Source organism: Podarcis vaucheri (genome assembly GCF_965113315.1).
Source record: "Podarcis vaucheri genome assembly, chromosome: 13".
NCBI lineage: Eukaryota > Metazoa > Chordata > Lepidosauria > Squamata > Lacertidae > Podarcis > Podarcis vaucheri.
In genome coordinates this window covers 54,828,158-54,845,592 of record NC_138751.1, presented here as the reverse complement: position 1 = coordinate 54,845,592, position 17,435 = coordinate 54,828,158, and the positions used below count along the sequence as shown (strand labels likewise).

The 17,435-nt window shown below is 43.9% G+C and overlaps 1 protein-coding gene across 3 annotated transcripts in view; it reads left to right on the top strand.

The window, feature by feature from the left end:
• COL15A1 (collagen type XV alpha 1 chain) overlaps window positions 1–17,435 on the top strand; it is a 127,395-nt gene that overhangs the window by 62,331 nt on the left and 47,629 nt on the right. For all 3 annotated transcript variants that reach the window (XR_014212796.1, XM_082194712.1, XM_082194713.1), the window contains exons 9-16: window positions 2,736–2,762; window positions 5,169–5,231; window positions 6,225–6,302; window positions 7,659–7,721; window positions 8,963–9,097; window positions 11,948–12,010; window positions 13,541–13,576; window positions 14,827–14,961. Coding sequence is in view for 2 of the 3 variants with exons in the window: in XM_082194712.1 (XP_082050838.1) it covers window positions 2,736–2,762; window positions 5,169–5,231; window positions 6,225–6,302; window positions 7,659–7,721; window positions 8,963–9,097; window positions 11,948–12,010; window positions 13,541–13,576; window positions 14,827–14,961 (600 nt within the window). In the remaining variant the exon portion in view is untranslated. The remainder of the gene's footprint in view (window positions 1–2,735; window positions 2,763–5,168; window positions 5,232–6,224; window positions 6,303–7,658; window positions 7,722–8,962; window positions 9,098–11,947; window positions 12,011–13,540; window positions 13,577–14,826; window positions 14,962–17,435) is intronic.

The window sequence follows — 17,435 nt, the reverse complement described above, 5'->3', positions numbered from 1 at the left end:
GACACTAATTAAAATGGACACAATGTGAGATAAATGATTTTAACTGAACCCTACCAAGCAATGAGGCGTTTTAATCATCCTGCATTAGTTATAGCTAAACTCTTGATTCTAACTCCATTATTAATATTGTTATTATTATTTTATATCCTACCCTTCATCCCAAAGGAGCCAAGGGTGAAAGGGAAAGGTTGGTGCTGAGGAGCAAATTGAGTACAGTAATTTGAAGGAAGCAGTAGAGTTCTTTTCATGACACAATGGTTAGGGAGCTGGTACTGACCTCTAGGGCTCATAGTTCGAAACCTGTAGTACCTGAAGGTTCAGTCTGAAATGTTTTTGTTTGGCATTATGCATTTTCATTTAATTGACAGCTCGGTTAAACAAACATGGGACCAGTTTCTCATGGTCATGCCTCAGGAGAAATAAAGAAACCATACTGTGATCCCCTGGTGAACAGACCCCAGAGGTCTTCTAGATGATGACCAGCCAGCCTCCCTGCACTTACCTGAAGCCCAGGATTTTAAGGGCAGGCCCCAGGCCTGTAAACTGGCTGTAAACTAGGCTGCTCCTGGCTAGCTGCCACCAGCACCATTTGTCCCAGGTGCTGACTCTTCTTGGCACTGCTGCCTCAGTCTCCTTCCACTGCTGCTGGCTTCCTTTAAATGTTGTTGTCTGCCCTCTCTTGTCTAATCTCATTCAGCACGCGTATGATATAAATCAGTTTTCACTTTCTGAGACTATTATATTTAGAAGTGAGCTAAAAATGTTTCCTAAAATTCAGTGGCACTTCTCAAGCTGCAAATATCCCTGATGATGGCAGGTCCCAGCCCAGCCCTTCCTGGTCCACTGCAAAGCAGGATACATGTGATTTAAAGTCCAGCATGAACCATCAGGAGGGAAAGCCAAACCCTCCCCTTCTTTTAAACCTGCCATACATGCAGATTTTCCCAGACATTACCGGGATTTCCAAAGCAGAATTGACATTTGATGGGAATTTCCAAAAGGCAGCGCTTTGTCTTGGACCTTAGACAAGTCAATCAAAAAATCACGGGGTTTTGGGCATCAACAACTTTCAGTTTTTACTTTTTGAAATATGGCAGCCCTACCTTCTTTAAAACATCTTCCTCCCACCAGATGGGACAAAAACAGCTAAAATAATAGGTGGTTAAGAGTGGCAGTCAAAAAGCCGAACTGGCAATCAAAGTGGTGTTGCTTAAATTGGATACGTTTTTGAGGTTTGCAGTTAGACAAGTAAGGCCATGTCCAAAGGTACGCACACAAGGGGTTGTTCTTTTCAGCCGTTTCCTCTGCTGAAGCCCTTCAACCAGCAACAACATAACACAGATTGCCTTCTTGCACACATCTGACTTCTCTTGAGCACGTTTAGCAAATATACAATCAAAGCAGCACTTTAGACCCATTCCTGGTATGTGTAAGCAGGAAGGAAAAGTAGCTACAAAACTGACCCTGAACTGTGCCAACAGCAGCCAAAGCCACTGCTGGGAGCTGCTTCCTAATTTGTTCTGAGGAAGTCCGAGTGGCCAGAGTCATGTTTTGACACTGGCTGCTGCCAGTGGAGCAAGTGAAGGCCACCTTTGATATTGGCTCCTGCTTCAGAATTCTTGGGGGCTGGAGCAGCTCCACCTTCTGCCCACATGTCAACGCAGTCCGAGCAAACCTGATGCATTTTCTCAGGCGGCTTGAGGCAAACACATCCCAGTCTGTTTCTTACTAGGCCTGCTGCCAGACCCCATTTATTTCTTCAGCCGCAACCACTAAGCACACCACTCTAAATGTGTGGCAAATCTGTCAGTGGATTATCTCGTTTGTCCAGGACCGGCTCACCCACAGGGCATGGGGAGGCGACTGCCTCAGGGGCAGGATCCAGAGGGACAGCAGATCTTGATGTACACCAGGGGTCAGCAAACTTTTTCAGCAGGGGGCTGGTCCACTGTCCCTCAGACCTTTGTGGGGGGCCAGACTATATTTTGAAAAAAAATATATGAATGACTTCCTATGCCCCACAAATAACCCAGAGATGCATTTTAAATAAAAGGACACATTCTACTCATGTAAAAACACACTGATTCCTGGACCACCCATGGGCGGGATTTAGAAGGTGATTGGGCCACATCTGGCCCCCGGGCCTTAGTTTGCCTACCCATGATGTAGATCTTTGATGCTCCCTTGTTCCTGTGTAGATCTTCACTCACCTCTTCTTCCCTAGTGAGGATGGAAGCGCCATTTTGTGGTTCGGTTCAGGTGCCAAAATATCTTGAATTTGCCTACTGACAGTACACAGAATTAGCTATTGGGATTTGTAATATGGAATTAGTTAATAAGCTTCCGTCTGCATTTGACTAAAATCAGATACAGTCGCTATGTCTTGCTTTGTTGAGTTGCTTGAGTAAAGGACTGGGCACGCTCCAGACTTAGAGGTAACACATGTCAATTCATCACATATTGCTGGGCTGCAAGCTGGAGACAAATTCTGTCAAAGCAGTAGTCCATTTTAAGGGAGAACCAGCAATTGGTGGTAGTTATGTAGGTTTTATAGGTACCCAAAGTGGGGATTGGTGCAGAGAGAGTAGGCAGGAGACAAAGATAAAAAATTATTTTATCAGCGCAACAAGGAAGAGGTTATCCTTAATACAACATAAAATGCTAGCCAGTATTGATCAGTTGATTTTAATCTCTTCAGACAGGTTTTGTAAAGTTTGTTTCTGTTTCTGTTTCAGGGCATTTCTGGCAAAGATGGGTTACCGGTAAGTAACCTAGATATATGTATGGATGACACTATCCAAGTGCCCAGCATTTGTGTATATAAAACGTAGTGTTTCAGTTTAGTCCAGCATTTGGTTTCCAAGTCCTTCTGTCCAGATGCCCCCAGGAATCCAGTGAGCAGGACAAAGAAAACAAACCTCCCCCCTGTTCACTCCCCAGGAACAGAAAAATTCCAGAGAGAGGCTTTCACTGAGCAGGGACTTGCTATTGTTCATGTATAGCAGGCATCGATAAGACATATCCTCCATGAAATTTAACAAATACCCTTTTAGAGCCACAACACATTGTGACAGCAAATTATTTGAGTGGAAGCTAGGTATTTTCTCTCTCTTTCTTGCCAACAAAGCATTCTGCTTTTCCCCATATGAGTAAAATGTCAAGCATTCTGTTAGTTACTTATTTCAACAATGTACAGTGGTGCCCCGCAAGACGAATGCCTCGCAAGATGGAAAACTCGCTAGACGAAAGAGTTTTCCGTTTTGGAGGTGCTTCGCAAAACGAATTTCCTATGGGCTTGCTTCACAAGACGACAATGTCTTGCGAGTTCCTGCGGGTTCCCCCCCCTTTTTCTAAGCCGCTAAGCCGCTTATCAGCTGATCCGATCAGCAGATAAGCCGCTAAAAGCCGCTAATAGCGCTAATCCGCTAATCCATCAATGAGCTTGCTTCGCAAGACGAAAAAACCGCAAGACGAAGAGAATCACAGATAGGATTCTTTTCGTCTTGCGAGGCACCACTGTATACCACTTAACACTGCAGCTTCCAAGCAGTGTACAATAAGATGAAACACAGTAAACATGAAATCACTTAAAGCTATAAGATCAGGAAATGCTCCTGGTGGAGATGTGGGCCATGCATCTGAGTCAAGGGGGGGGGCACAAAGACCTTAGTGAGCAGGCAGAAATAAATGCACGAGGCAGCCCTGGATCCAAGCCATTAAGGGCCTTGTAAATTTGAACGTGGAGGTGTTTAGCTTTATCTGGATCATGCCCTTCCTTCTATAAATAGCAATTGTGGATATAACTTCTCTGGAAATCCTTACTTTTATTCTGATACTGTATTTTTCTTAATATTACAAACTTCACTGAAAATTTTTAAAACAATACTGTAAATCAAGATTTCCGATTTCCTATATAGATTATGCAAATGACATAGGCTATTGGTATGGTGTTGAATGGGCAAGAGTGTATATGTTGTATCTTGTTTTTTAAACAGCAGTCTGTACCTTGGAAATCCAAATTTTGTCCTCTATAGATTATGCAAACTAAGCAAATGTGCTCATGCTTCCAGTTTTGTATAACTTACTTTGTGTCTGCTACTCATGGGCTATACAGACCACTGAAGTCCTATCCCTTACTCACTGGAAAGCCTATCTTTCCCTTGTGCAGCAGGGAGAGGGCCCACCAGCCTCTGGGGCTACGCTGCCGCCATGTTCAACTCCACCTTCTGACGCCTCGCAACGCTACGCACATGATGTCAGGAGTAAGGACGTCATGTTGGACCCCCTTAGTCTTTTTCGGAAGCTGGTCCCACTTCGTAGTGGGAGAGAACTTAGTTCTTGCATTTATTCCTTCTGCTGGCATAATTGCCACTTGACCCATCCTCTCCCAGAAGTGAGTTGGCCGCAAGAGGAGGAGGCAATTGTAATTGTGGAAGTTACACTACAGCTGCCTTGTAGAGAGATTTCCTCCTCCTCAAAGAAATGAAGATAGTTATGAAAATCAAATAAATTAATAATATATGGAGGTTCTGAATACAGGCCAATCAGCACAACCATTTTTATATACTGAAGTACAAGATAAAGCAGTATTACTATTAATTGATGTGGGTATATCAAACAACAGATGTTCTGAATCCTTCCACATGTTTTGGCAACTTTTCAAGTCTCCATTCAACCCATTTTTGCAAGATGTTTTTAGGAAATTTTCTGGGCATATGTTTACAAGACCACTTCAACGTGCTCAATTCTGCATAAAAAAAATATCATTGACCTGCAGGTTGTTGCCATGATTCAAAAAGTCCATTTCTGTACTCAGCACATTGCCTTGTATTCACCAGCATATTATTCCCAGGCATATGGGTTCCAGGAAATGTCCTCATTAGACAGAACCTCCTTCAGCTGTTCTGAACTGGGATCAGTGCTATTCATGATGGTGGTCCATCAACTGGAGCCAGTCAGCGAGCTATTGGCTGCTGGTCCATATGACTCCACCACAGCCCAGGTTAGGTGGGATGCTTCTGGAACCAAATATGATTCCATTCCCTGGCACACTGGCTGGTGCAGCAGGGGGAAGGGGATTGCTGGCGCACCAGACTTACTTTAATTATAGCCTTTTAGTACAGAATAATGCTAATGGAAAGGGGATGTTAATATACCTTCTCTTTTAGGGTAAACCAGGACTTCAGGGCTCTCCAGGGCTAAAGGGGGAACCTGGCCTTAAAGGAGAAAAGGTAGGCACTGCTTTGATTTTTTTTAAAAAACAGTGGTGTTTCATTGCCATGAGAATCATGGGTCATGTGAACTGATGCATCCTGTGAACTAAGGTGGCTTCACCTATGACAGAAGCTTTTGGAAGAAGGCACTCCCATGTTTCTTCCATGTAGGGAAAGATGGTCCCACACATGACTGCACATCTCCTAGGAAGCCACATGACATGCCGATGTTGAGAGTGCATTTTAAAAGGCTTGTAGCAGCGTTACAGAAGCAAATTCAGTATGTAGCAATGGGCTTAAATGTCTACATGGTCTTTAACACCAGCAAGACACATAACCAGAGTTGAGTACCCAGGCAGTCAGCTGAACTCCAAGTACCTGGTCTACATTCTGAGACCACAACTTCTGAAATGGGTCCCATTTTATTGGGCTACACCCTTTTCTGCATACCTTCATGGAAGCTAAGGCAACTGTGGCTTGGGGTCCAGCCAATATTAATCAGAATAAAACTTAACTTCCTGACAGTAAGAGCTCTTGGACAGTGGAATGAACTCCCTAAGCAGAGGTTGGATAGTCATCTCTCGGGAATTCTTTAGTTGGGATTCCTGAATTGCAGGGGGTTGGACTAGATGACCCTTAAGAGTTCCTTCAACTCTACTACAATTCTATGAAAACGTATCGCATACTTTTCATAGTGGGCCTTCAAGAGTTTACCTTATTTGTGTAGTTAAAATATTTATATACCACTATTCACCAAAGTTCCATAACTGTTGAATTAAAATAACAATAAATGTACCATAAAAATGCAGTTCAGACTAGACAAAAACATCTAGTAGGTCTGCTAAGTCTCATCTATGTTGGTGCTGCACACAGGTGTACAAAGCTGAGAGGGGTCAGCTCCCCTCAGCTCACCCACCCAGTTCTCAGCAAGGCTCATGAGGCAGGTGTGCATTAAACAGACGTGTGTGTTCTAAACCCCCCACAACTTCACCATATTTATTCTTGTTCTAGGGCGATGCTGGCATGGGACTCCCAGGCCCCCCTGGGCTTCCGGGGCCTCCTGGGCCACCTGCTCCATCCAGGGGATTTGTGAGTTTGAGCGCTTGTTATGTGGAACAGCTCCTCTGTTTGTTTGTCTCTCCAGCCTTATGTTGCATTGAGCTTCTGGTGGTGAAACGTCACACGAAACAGCCCACGTCTCAGAGAGGAGACAAGTTGAGAGGCGTCTGGAGGGAATAGGCATGGCCAAGCTGAGCAGGCAGAGAAACCTGGCTCAAAGTAAACGTGGTGGTGGAAGTTTGGCTTGGTGATTCATTTGCCTGCCTCATTCTCATGTAAAGCAGAGCGCAAGAGCATGCCTAAGTCTGACATCAAATGCCGGACGCACACAAACGCCACCCCACACCTTATCTCCCTACCCTCAGTTCAGGCACTCTTGTCCCCAGCCAGCCAGGGAGGCAGAAAAGTGCCCAAAGTGAGAGAGCACTGGAGGTGGTGGATTTTCATGTCAATATAAGACATGCAGCACTTGGAATTGTATGTGAGTGGGGCAGATTCATGAATGATTCTTCCCCCTCGACACACACAGACACCCCCCAGTCACCATGGCCCTCCATTCTTCCTCTTTGGCACACCTGTTTTTCTCTGGGACGAAAAGTGCCTGAAGGTGAAGCAAGGCAGGGAATGGCAGGGACAGCAGACAGGAACATCATTAGTCCACAGATGAAGGAGCAAATGTAGTCTGGTGTCAGCTTAGCCTTCACACTCCATGCGCCTCCTACAAGGTGGTTCGCCCCCCAATACAGACATGGAAGGTGGCCGCGAGAGGACAGGCCTTTTCAGTGGCTGCCCCTTGGCTGTGAAATGCTCTCTCCAGGGAAGTTTGCTGAGCGCCTGCATTGTCAGCGCAAATATATTTTTGTTTCCCCAGGCAGTTGGCACTTCAAGCGAGTTGATTTTTGGTCTGTTCTTTGTGTTTATCTAATTTGGTTTGGTTTTCCTTTTTAATAAGATTTTATTAAGGTAATGACAGAGCTGCAAGTTGTCACAGTGAGGCAGAGAGCAAAGTGCTCAGGTGTGGCTTACAGGGCTCCCGGTATTAAGTTTTTGGCCCTTTATGAAGTTGAATGCCAGTGTCGTCTCTCTACAGGGTAATATTAGAGTTATCATCAATGAATTTCACCCAAAATTCCTGCTTCGGCATAATCATCTGATGACTATTGAGAAAAGCCAAAGGAATTCCAGTGAGTCTGGGAAAAATTATCTGGCATGGAGTAAGAGTTAGGCTGCCTCCTAGTTTCACCTGAAATATAATTTGAGGCAAATTAGAACATCCCCGCTCAGGGAAAATGTCTGAGGAATTTTAAGGAATGTTGAAGAGAATTACTGGGATGTGGAGGTCACATCCCACTAACAATATTCTAAAATTAATGTTGTTTGTTTCAGAGAAGAGTGGAAATGGAGGCCTCTGGCTCGAGTGACTCTGACAGAGACATGGAATTTCCAAGGGTACGTAGCTTCTGATGGCTACTGCTAACTCGTAAAGGCTTTCCTTTAAAGAGATAAGACACTAACATCACAATAAGAGAAAAACCTGTACGGTAGTGCTCTGTTGGGTCAAGATAGCCATATTGATTCGTATGCTGTCAGTGGGGTTTTGGTGTTGGGCTGTTTGTGTAATAAAGGGGAGCCACACCGGAGTGAAGGCGTCCTCCTTCAAAAACATTTTCCTGACAGCGGAGGGACACGGCAAGGGGATGGTATCCGCAATATACAAAACACTGCTCCAGAATCCCATAAATCCCCTCACCTCAGTCAAAAACCAATGAAAGCACGACATAGGCTATGAAATAAACGCTACCCAGTGGACTAAACTGTGTTCTAAACTAAGGTTACCAGATTTTTTTCATGAATCCGGGGACACTTTTCAACTTCCCACTAAATAGATGGATTTTGTCAGGGGACTGATTTGTAAATCCGGGGACTGTCCCTGGGAAACGGGGACGTCTGGTAACCTTAGTCTAAACCTCCCTTTAAATGACACCTGAAATGACAGAGGAGCCTGAGAACTAATTGGTTCACTGTCACACCGAGATCAGTTTGCTCTGACAAAGTCCTGTGGATTCTTAACCTGAAAATTATACTCTGGGGATTCTGGCTTTTTCTGAAAGTTTAACCAAATTCAATGGCCTGGATTAAGAACATCCAACGCATTCTCATTACTTATAGCACTTTAATAAGGCATTTCACATCCATTGTCATTGTAGGAACTCTCTGAAGTAAACAAGTACAGTGGTGCCCCGCAAGACGAATGCCTCGCAAGACGGAAAACTCGCTAGACGAAAGAGTTTTCCGTTTTGGAGGTGCTTCGCAAAACGAATCTCCTATGGGCTTGCTTCGCAAGACGACAATGTCTTGCGAGTTCCTGCGGGGGTTTTTTCCTCCCCCCCTTTTTCCAAGCCGCTAAGCCGCTTATCAGCTGATCCGATAAGCTGATAAGCCGCTAAAAGCCGCTAATAGCGCTAATCCGCTAATCCGTCAATGGGCTTGCTTCGCAAGACAAAAAAAAACCGCTAGATGAAGAGAATCACAGAACGGATTCTTTTCGTCTTGCGAGGCACCACTGTATTATTGTTCTTGTGCTGTGCTGTGTGAAGCTGAGAGACATCAGCTTCTCAGGGTGTCCCAGCGAGTCCACTGCTGAGGGAACAGGAGCAAAATCTTAATCTGAATATATCTGATTTATCTAGGGTGCCCCTGGACCGCCAGGTCCTCCAGGTCTACCGGGGGCTCCAGGACTGCCAGCGCCAGATTCAAATGCAGGAATTCCTGGGTTGCCGGGAGAAAACGGGAAAGGTGGAGCCGCTGGGCATCCAGGTCCCCGTGTGAGTATTTGCTGTGCGAGAACTTTAGCTGCATATATTAGCAACGCTGCCCAAGATCAAATATTGATTAGCAGCATGGCAGCACTTAATCCACCTTTCTCTCCTTGCCATGCAAAGGATGGCACAGGTGTGACCATGGCAGTGCTGTCTTTCACCAGGTAAAGAGTAGGGCTGGGTGATATTTCAGTTTTAAATTAACCCAGTCTCTCTCTGCTGGCAGGTGGCCGCTCCTCTTCTTAACTTTAAAGTAGCTCCCCCCCCCCCTTTGTCTCAAGGAAACTGCAGAGAAACATGCCCCATAGTTGCTTCAAATGAAAAGAAAAGAAAAGACTGCTCTGGCCCCTTCCCTCTTTTCCCCATCTGCATGTGCTTCTTACTTGGTGTGTTTGTGGTGTGTGTGCAGTTGTCTCTGTGCTCCTCATTTTCTCCTCCAGACCCTCTGCCTCACCTAGAACTCTTCTCAATGCTCCCCTTTCTTTCTCACACATTTGTTATTATTAATAACAAATTAATATATTAACATTAATATATTCTCCTTATATCTGTAATGTTATAGTGGAAGCATGCTATCACTGAATACATTTTCATATAATTAAATGCATCAAGTTTTCCTTGCAAAAATGTTTATTTTCTTTAATCATTTTTTACTCTGTAAAATTTTATCCATTATTACAGGTTTGGCCTGCTTTATAAAAGAAATGCAAATTCCCCTGGCGCTAAAATACAACTGGCACAAAAAATCTAAATTTTGTCAGGCCCATAAGTAGTAGCAGTTGCCAGGGCATTGCCACATTCACCTCTACATAGTTTCAGCCTTTTGTCAAACATCGTGATACATTGAAGTATTGCAATATTTAGCTGGTGTTATATTGAAAAGCAGGTATCACCCAGCCCTAGTCAAGAGCTTCTCCATAGTCATGCCTGCAGATGCCTTTAAGGAAAGATGAGATGGCCAGGGAAGCTGGAAGTGAGTTGAAACATCATGCCAGCTTGGCCTGGTTGGGTTGTCTCACTGCAGATGGCCATGGCTCCTTGCCCAGCCAGAGTTGGGCTTCTCGGGATCAGGCCTGGTGGAGTCTCTCCATCAGGGGCTAGAGCCCTGTTCTGACAGGGCTTTGGGGAAAATCCTACAGCTGCTTCTAAAAGCCTTGCTACTTCCTCCGCCAGGGCTGTTCCCCAAAAGCTTTGAACCAAAGAAGGCCCATAGGATGTCACACAAGAGGGCAGGAGGGAAGAAATCTGTGTGCCAGTGCTCACCACAATGCTTGATTCATGCCTTTGGGCTTTTCCACATGCCCTTTGCTGCTGCGGCTGCTTTTTATGACGGCTGTCCATTCCCAATTTTTAAATCAGCACACCATATTAGCCTTCAAAACTTTCTTTTCTGCAAACAATTTGTCTGTAAAATCAGAATTTATCACAGACGCAATCTGTGATTACTGGAGCATAGTTGGGTAATTTGAGTGAGATGATTTATTGCCTTATTGAAAAGAAGGCTTTTCAGAAGCTCCCTCTCTTCTAAACTCTGTATTTGGATTTAATTCCAGTTATCTCAATGGTATTTAATAAAGTGCACTAAAGGGCCACAGGTTAAAGTATGTATAAGGTGGGGCTTCATCACATAGGATGCCAAGTAGCATTCGCTTTGACCCCAAACCTGTCTTCTTAAGCACTTAAGTACCGAATTAGATGTTGAGGCATGGAATTGGGAAATAATTCTAAGAACAGATTTGCCAACGTAGCCCCTGTGGTGATCCCAGCCTTGTTGACTGGACAACTTTTTAATAGGAAGCGTGTCTGAAAATGCATGGGTAAAAACTGCCTTTAGCAACTGGAAATTTTCATCTTACTAAGAACTTGAAAGTTACAGGTGTTTTGTCTGATTGCAAAAGTTTGTGGGTTGAATTTGACTAGCAGGATGTATGCTTAACACCTACAACTTCAGCCGTTTAATAATCAGTTACCTCCCATATATTGTCACAAGTACACAGTAGTGTTTGAAGTATGGCACAATATGTTTTGTTTTTAACCACCTACTTACACTGCCAACATGCTCAAAGGAGCAGGAAGAAAGTAGCATCAGCTCTCTTCCCTCATACAAACACAACACATCTTATGAAATGAGACTGTCTGCTCTGCGCATTTTGTTTCCCCATTTCCAGAACATAAGTTGTTCAACAGGGTTATCACCTGCAGTGATAAGAATCTCTTCAAGGAACTTAAGGCTGACCAATATCACACAGAAGAGGCAGCCTTTGTATGAAGTACAGGTGTCCAGCCAGATGCTTTCAAGTGAATCTAAGATCTGAGCTATGCATTATGGGAGCAACCTATATCTTGAACCGTGTGTTGCACCAAACAGCTTAAAAGCAAAACATAAAATGTCAATTTTACGTGGAGAAATTGCAGGTGGGAGAAGAGTGATGGATACCTACCCTTCCCCACAACTGAATTTCACTTATCCAGGCTTCAGCATAAGCTGACTTAGTGGGGAGTACAACTGAAAGTGAGGAGATGTAAGGGGGGAGTTGTGGGTGAGAGACACAGTCGCCCCCTCTTCTGCCAGTTCGTTGCTGAAACACCTTCCTACTGTTGCTTTTACAGCTGCTTGTTGTGACCTCTATTCTAAGACATGGGTCTGCCGCTGTAATTGGTTCTATCCTGAATGCATTCATCAAGAAGTTGTTAATCATCTAGACATTCCAGACTCCTGTTAACTAATGAAGAGATTATAAAGATCATACTGAACATAAGAGGGGTAGTCTTTTTTTTTAAAGCATTATACTATAAGTTAAAAAGCAGCCTTATAATTTGTGTCATTACAAATATCTCACATCTGTGATTTTTCAGGGTCCCCCTGGTCGTCCCGGTCAAGATGGATTGGCTGGTTCTGCAGGAGCAAAGGGAGAAAAAGTAAGTTGCAAACTCAAGAGTTTGTTTTAGAGATGCTTACAAACACTCTGGGGAAGCAGCAGGTTTGGGAGGGGTGTCCTGGGTCAGTGGTTCCCAGCTGGTGGTCCGTGGATCCCGGGGGGACTGCACAACCCACCCAGGGGGTCCCTGGCACCTTTCACAAAACAAAAACTAGCATAGAAATATGAACATTTTAAAAAGTAGGGGGTCCATGGCTTGGCTTTTGAAAAAATAGGGGGTCCACTGTGCTCAGCTAATGGGGAACCACAGACCTAGGCTACCCTCCATTTGGGGTGAATGCTCGGTATTTAATAATTTGCTTTGCAGACACAGATACTTGATAATATGCCTGCTGTCAGTAACACCATTCCAGTATGAATCAATAATAATAATAATAATAATAATAATAATAATAATAGGTTTTGATTGCTCAAAGTTTTGACTGTTGAAAATTCTTCTCACATTATATTTTGTTGTCATCCTTACAACTACCATATATAAATTACTTTGATTCTATGAGCAACTTGCTTCAACCCCCCTCGTGACTTCATGGCGCAGGACAAGGGTGATCGTCAAATGAGGGACTTTCTGATTCACAGCTCTGTCCCATAGGAGGCAGATGCACACCATATAATTAAAGTGCATTCAACATACATTTAAAGCATATGATGTCCCCCAAAGAATCCTGGGAACGGTAGTCCGTCCCCCCCAGATCTACAATTCCCAGTACCCTTAGCAAACTATAGTTTTCAAGATTCTTTGGGGGTATAAAACAATGCAGTTACATACTATACTATACTATACTATACTATACTATACTATACTATACTATACTATACTATACTATACTATACTATACTATACTATACTGAAGTGTTTATCTCTTTGGTCATCCTTGAATCTTCTGCCACACTTGCCACCCCTTTCTGCCACACTGGTGTGGCGCATCACACCCTTTGAGAGCCAATGATCTAAGTACGTGGTCCCCATGCAAGGCATGCACATCTAAACCAGAAGTATGGAGACAAAGAATAGGTCTTTTTCACAATCCTGCCATGAACTGTATGTTTAATGAGTGGTTAAATTATAAATCAAGTGCTCAGTGCAGACATATATTATAGATTAAGTACTCCACTCATACGTAAAGCTGAATTATCTCTGAGTTTAAATAGTGTTCTGTTTATAGTACCCACATAAAGACTTTGAAAAGGTTATCTAAAAATGTGAATCCTTTGCTTGCTTTTCCCCAGAGTGCATGATAAGGTTTGGTTTCTAATACATGGCAATGTACAATATACAAGCCCATCTCTTAGGTAATGTATGCATTTAAAAGGGGAATACAAGCGTTTGTTTTTCACTGAAGGCTAACACTGGCATATTTTCTGTGCTTAATTTGAGTTGGAGGAGCGGAGATGGTTACTATGACAATAATTATGGGATTTGATTCAATAACTTGCATCAATAACAAGCAATGTGAGGGCGTGTAGGCAGCCTGCCTGCATACAGTAAGTAATGTGTCTTATCTTACAGGGTGATCAAGGTATTTGGGGGTCACCCGGATCAAAGGTAACTGAACACGTCCACCTTTAATAATATTTAATAATAGTTCTTGTATCTCACTGGTAAAGTTTGGCTCCACTGGAATCAACAGTACCAAGATTTTGCATAGAGCTCTGCCTGTGGTCTAACACTTAAGAACTACTGTAATTCTGGATTGTTTCCACTACACAACTACCATTCACTTTTTGGGGGGGAGTAATTTTATGCAACTTTAAAGCTGGCAGCTCAGTTTTATCTCCAGTTCACCAGAGCCAGCAAAAGCGATGCAATATTTAGCAATGTTTCCGTGGAAAACAGAATGTAAGAAGTGTTTAAGAATATAAATACATAGAAAAAGAATATAAGAACTTAACAGGAGCCTTGCAGGATCAGGCCAAAGGGCCGACTCCTCCAACTCCCTGTTCTCACACGGGGCAAGCAGATGCCTATGGGAAGCCTGGAAGCCGGTCCTGAGAGCAACAGGACTGTGAAGCAGGAAGTTGCCGCCTCAGACTCCCCCTCTCCACCAAAGCTCCCTTTACCAGGGTCGTGTGGCAGCTTTCCTCCTCACTTCTCCAGGGGCAGCAGCAGGGTTGGGTGTGATTCTGCCACCAAAGATGGCTGCCTTAATCTGCCTCATGGGCAGTGTTTGTTTCCACTACACTTTGTTGTGCCCCTGGCACTCTCCCTACTTGTGGTTTCCAGCAACTGGTTTTCAGAGGCATGCTTCCTCCCGCAGTAGAGGCAGAATGCCGGCATCAGGGTTAGTAGCCACTGATAGCCTTGCCCTGCATGAATTCGCCTAATTCTTTTTAAAAGCCATTCAAGTTGGTGGACTTCTGCCTTGTGGGAGTGAATTGTTGGTGTTATGTACTGAAGTTCTCACCCTGGGCCAGCAGGGGGATACTGTAGATAGTTTTCACTCAGGTCCACATATGCAAATAAGGGATTGAAAGTGACTTTCAGTGATTGGATAGTTACAGAAATTTGTTACAGTTGTGTTGTAGTGAAGCTCTATATAAGCAGGCTGACTGAACCCTTCAGTTTAGTTCTGTTCTGGCCTGTGAATAAACAAGAGCTGTTTGAAGAAATGCTGTGTTGTCTGGCATGTTCACCCACAACTTAACAGTTTGGTTTAACAGGATTAAGATACCGGTATATGGTACTGACAAGAGATTTCCCCCACTCCCACTTCCTAAACGTTTCCTCTCCACTATCCACTTCACTCTACAGATTTGCTCCTTTACGTTACAAAATAATCTGCTCCTTTCCCTCAGGGAGACCCTGGAGATATTGGATTACCAGGCACCAAAGGAGCTGATGGCGAGCCTGGGAAACCAGGGACCCCAGGACTTCCAGGACCCCCAGGACCTCCAGGACCCCCTGGCTCAGGCTATGGATTTGGATTTGAGGTAATCGCTTTAAAAGGGGTGGGAGGGGCTGAGTACATAAAAGCCTTGGCCTTGAGAAAACCAGGGGTCATTTTGCCCCACAAAATGCCCCACCCAGCCACTCCCTTTAGTGTTAGGGCCTACTTGGCTACTTGCTTAGCTGGTCAACAGAACCGGAAACAATTTTTTCCTCCTAATCTTAGTTGTCTCTGGACTCCCAGGTTTTTAAATTTCCCTCAGTGAATACTTTATCATGTTAGGTGTTCACAATCCTCTGTCACAATTTTGTGTGGAAGTGGCAATTGGGCAGGATCTGAATAGTAAGGGGCCTGGATAAAGGCACAACTCTGACCCAGAGATCTCTTTCCATCTAGCCACCGCACATGACCAATGGTAATCCTTCTTACTGATAATTTATTAGCTTTTTGCATTTCTATAGTGATGGCTTAGCTCCTCCACAGACATTAGTTCCTCCCCTTTAACCTCTTTTAGGGCTCATCCACACAGGTCTGAGTGGTTTTCCGCTTGTTCCGTGCTTTCTAGTAAAGACTCCGAGCAGTTTTGCTTTTTTTCTGTCCCTTTCCCCTGGAAAATCCACTCTTTAGTGCTAAATCGGAGCAAATGGCAATCCTCAAAAAACCCTGTTTGTTCCAAATCAGCTCTGAAGATTGGGTTTCCTCGTTGGAAAGCGACAGGGCAAACAAAGGTGTGGAAATTACAGTTGTATTCTCTTCCTAGTATTCAGTCATGGTCTGCTTGTGTAATGGATTGATTCATTGTGTGTCAGGGACCAGGGATCAGAGTAATAGGCAGCAACATGGTGTTGTGTGATCAGCTGAGCGAAGGGGAGCCGGTAAGGTTCCTGCTTATGTGCTGTGCCTCCCACTCTGCATGGCTGTGGAAGTTACTTTGTGAAGAAATCACTCCAAATCTCTTGAAAGTTTGTGTTTTTATGTAGCTTGCTAAACCAGATGCTCTCATGAGCTGCTAATTTCAAAAGGTCCTGCATTAAACCTTCGATGCTTAGTGTGAGTTGGGATTTGCAGTGCAGGAAGATTACTTGTTTGGCTGCCAGCGTAGCCCAATGGAACTGTTCTGTTCTTTTCTGCCATTCAGAAAGCCCCCGGTGGATAGGCATTTAGCCAATTAAATCATTGACATTTCCTATCTCCAGGGATTTATCTAAGACTAATTAATTCTAGTTTGATTTTTCTTCCAGAAAGGTTTGATAATTGACATTCCCGCAGCTTGTGGCCTATTGCACCTCTGGAATAGGTCGACAGCCTAAATGCCAAAGTGTTTAAAGAGAATGGGATCTGATTGGCCAGCCAAAACCTGAGTTTCCCCACCCTCCATGGGTCACTTTGGCAAAGGGGTGTGGCTTGGAGGATCAGCTTCATGAGCCAAATTAGTATCCCAGCTAGGCCTCACTGTGGGCAGAAGTTTCCCCACAGATGTGTGCTGGTATCCAACAGGGGCTGGTGTGTTGTTGTTGAATTAGTCTCAATCTAATCTTGCAGGTGGCTGGATTAATGTTGTATAGGGCTTTTCTCCACTGTGCAAGCATTAGGCAAGTCTCCAGCTTTGAGTTCCCCTTTTGTCTGGTTGAGTTGAAGACTGCGCTTAGTGTGTTGCATACTGTAGAATAGAGTCATTTGTTCAGTTTCTGGGGAATGCCAAGGAATGTGCCATGCATAACAGGTCTTGTATGCGCTTAGTGCATCTGGCCTGAATTTTGCCTGTGCAAAATACTGTGTTAACGTTGCAAAGATTGCCAGGCTGCTGATGGCGAGTGGCTGTTGAACTCCTCCTGGAGTGTATCAGAAGTTTTTCTGTAGTTGTGTTGCTGTCCAAGCTTTTCTGGTAGCTATTATAGTGTGGGGGTGTGAAAGAGAGAGATCTCAGATATTTAGACCTTAGGTCAATTTGTATAACGCATTTTGGAGGGATAGTGAGGTAAAGCCCCCCTTGTTTTAAATGAATAATTGAGGAAATGCCTCCTAAATTTGTTACGTACAAAAAAGGCTGTTGTCATTTTAACTAAATATACATGCAAATCAATGGTGTTGTGTGTGGATCTGAATGAACTTGCGGAATCTCTTCTAGTTCTGACCAGGGCCTTAGACCGTAAAAATATCAAGGATTAGCAAGAATTTGGATGATCTTCACCATGATACCATCAGAAGGCAAGTGGCCTCCACTTTCCTCATGGTAGCGGAAAGGATGACCATCCTTCAAGAACTGCCAGTTTACCAGCCGCTCCCAGCCTTTTGTGCTTTGGGGACTGTGGCTATACTTCATTGATATTACCAGCTTCCCACATCAAAAATTCAGATTACTGAATATCTGCTGTACCCAACAGTGTGATATTGTAGACAGAAAGTTTTAAAGAAAGATATTAAATTGTGCTTTTAAATGTCTAATAACCTACTTCAGAAAACCTTTGCTCTACAGTAAGTATACAGGGAAAATAACTCTAACTTTCCATTTTTAAA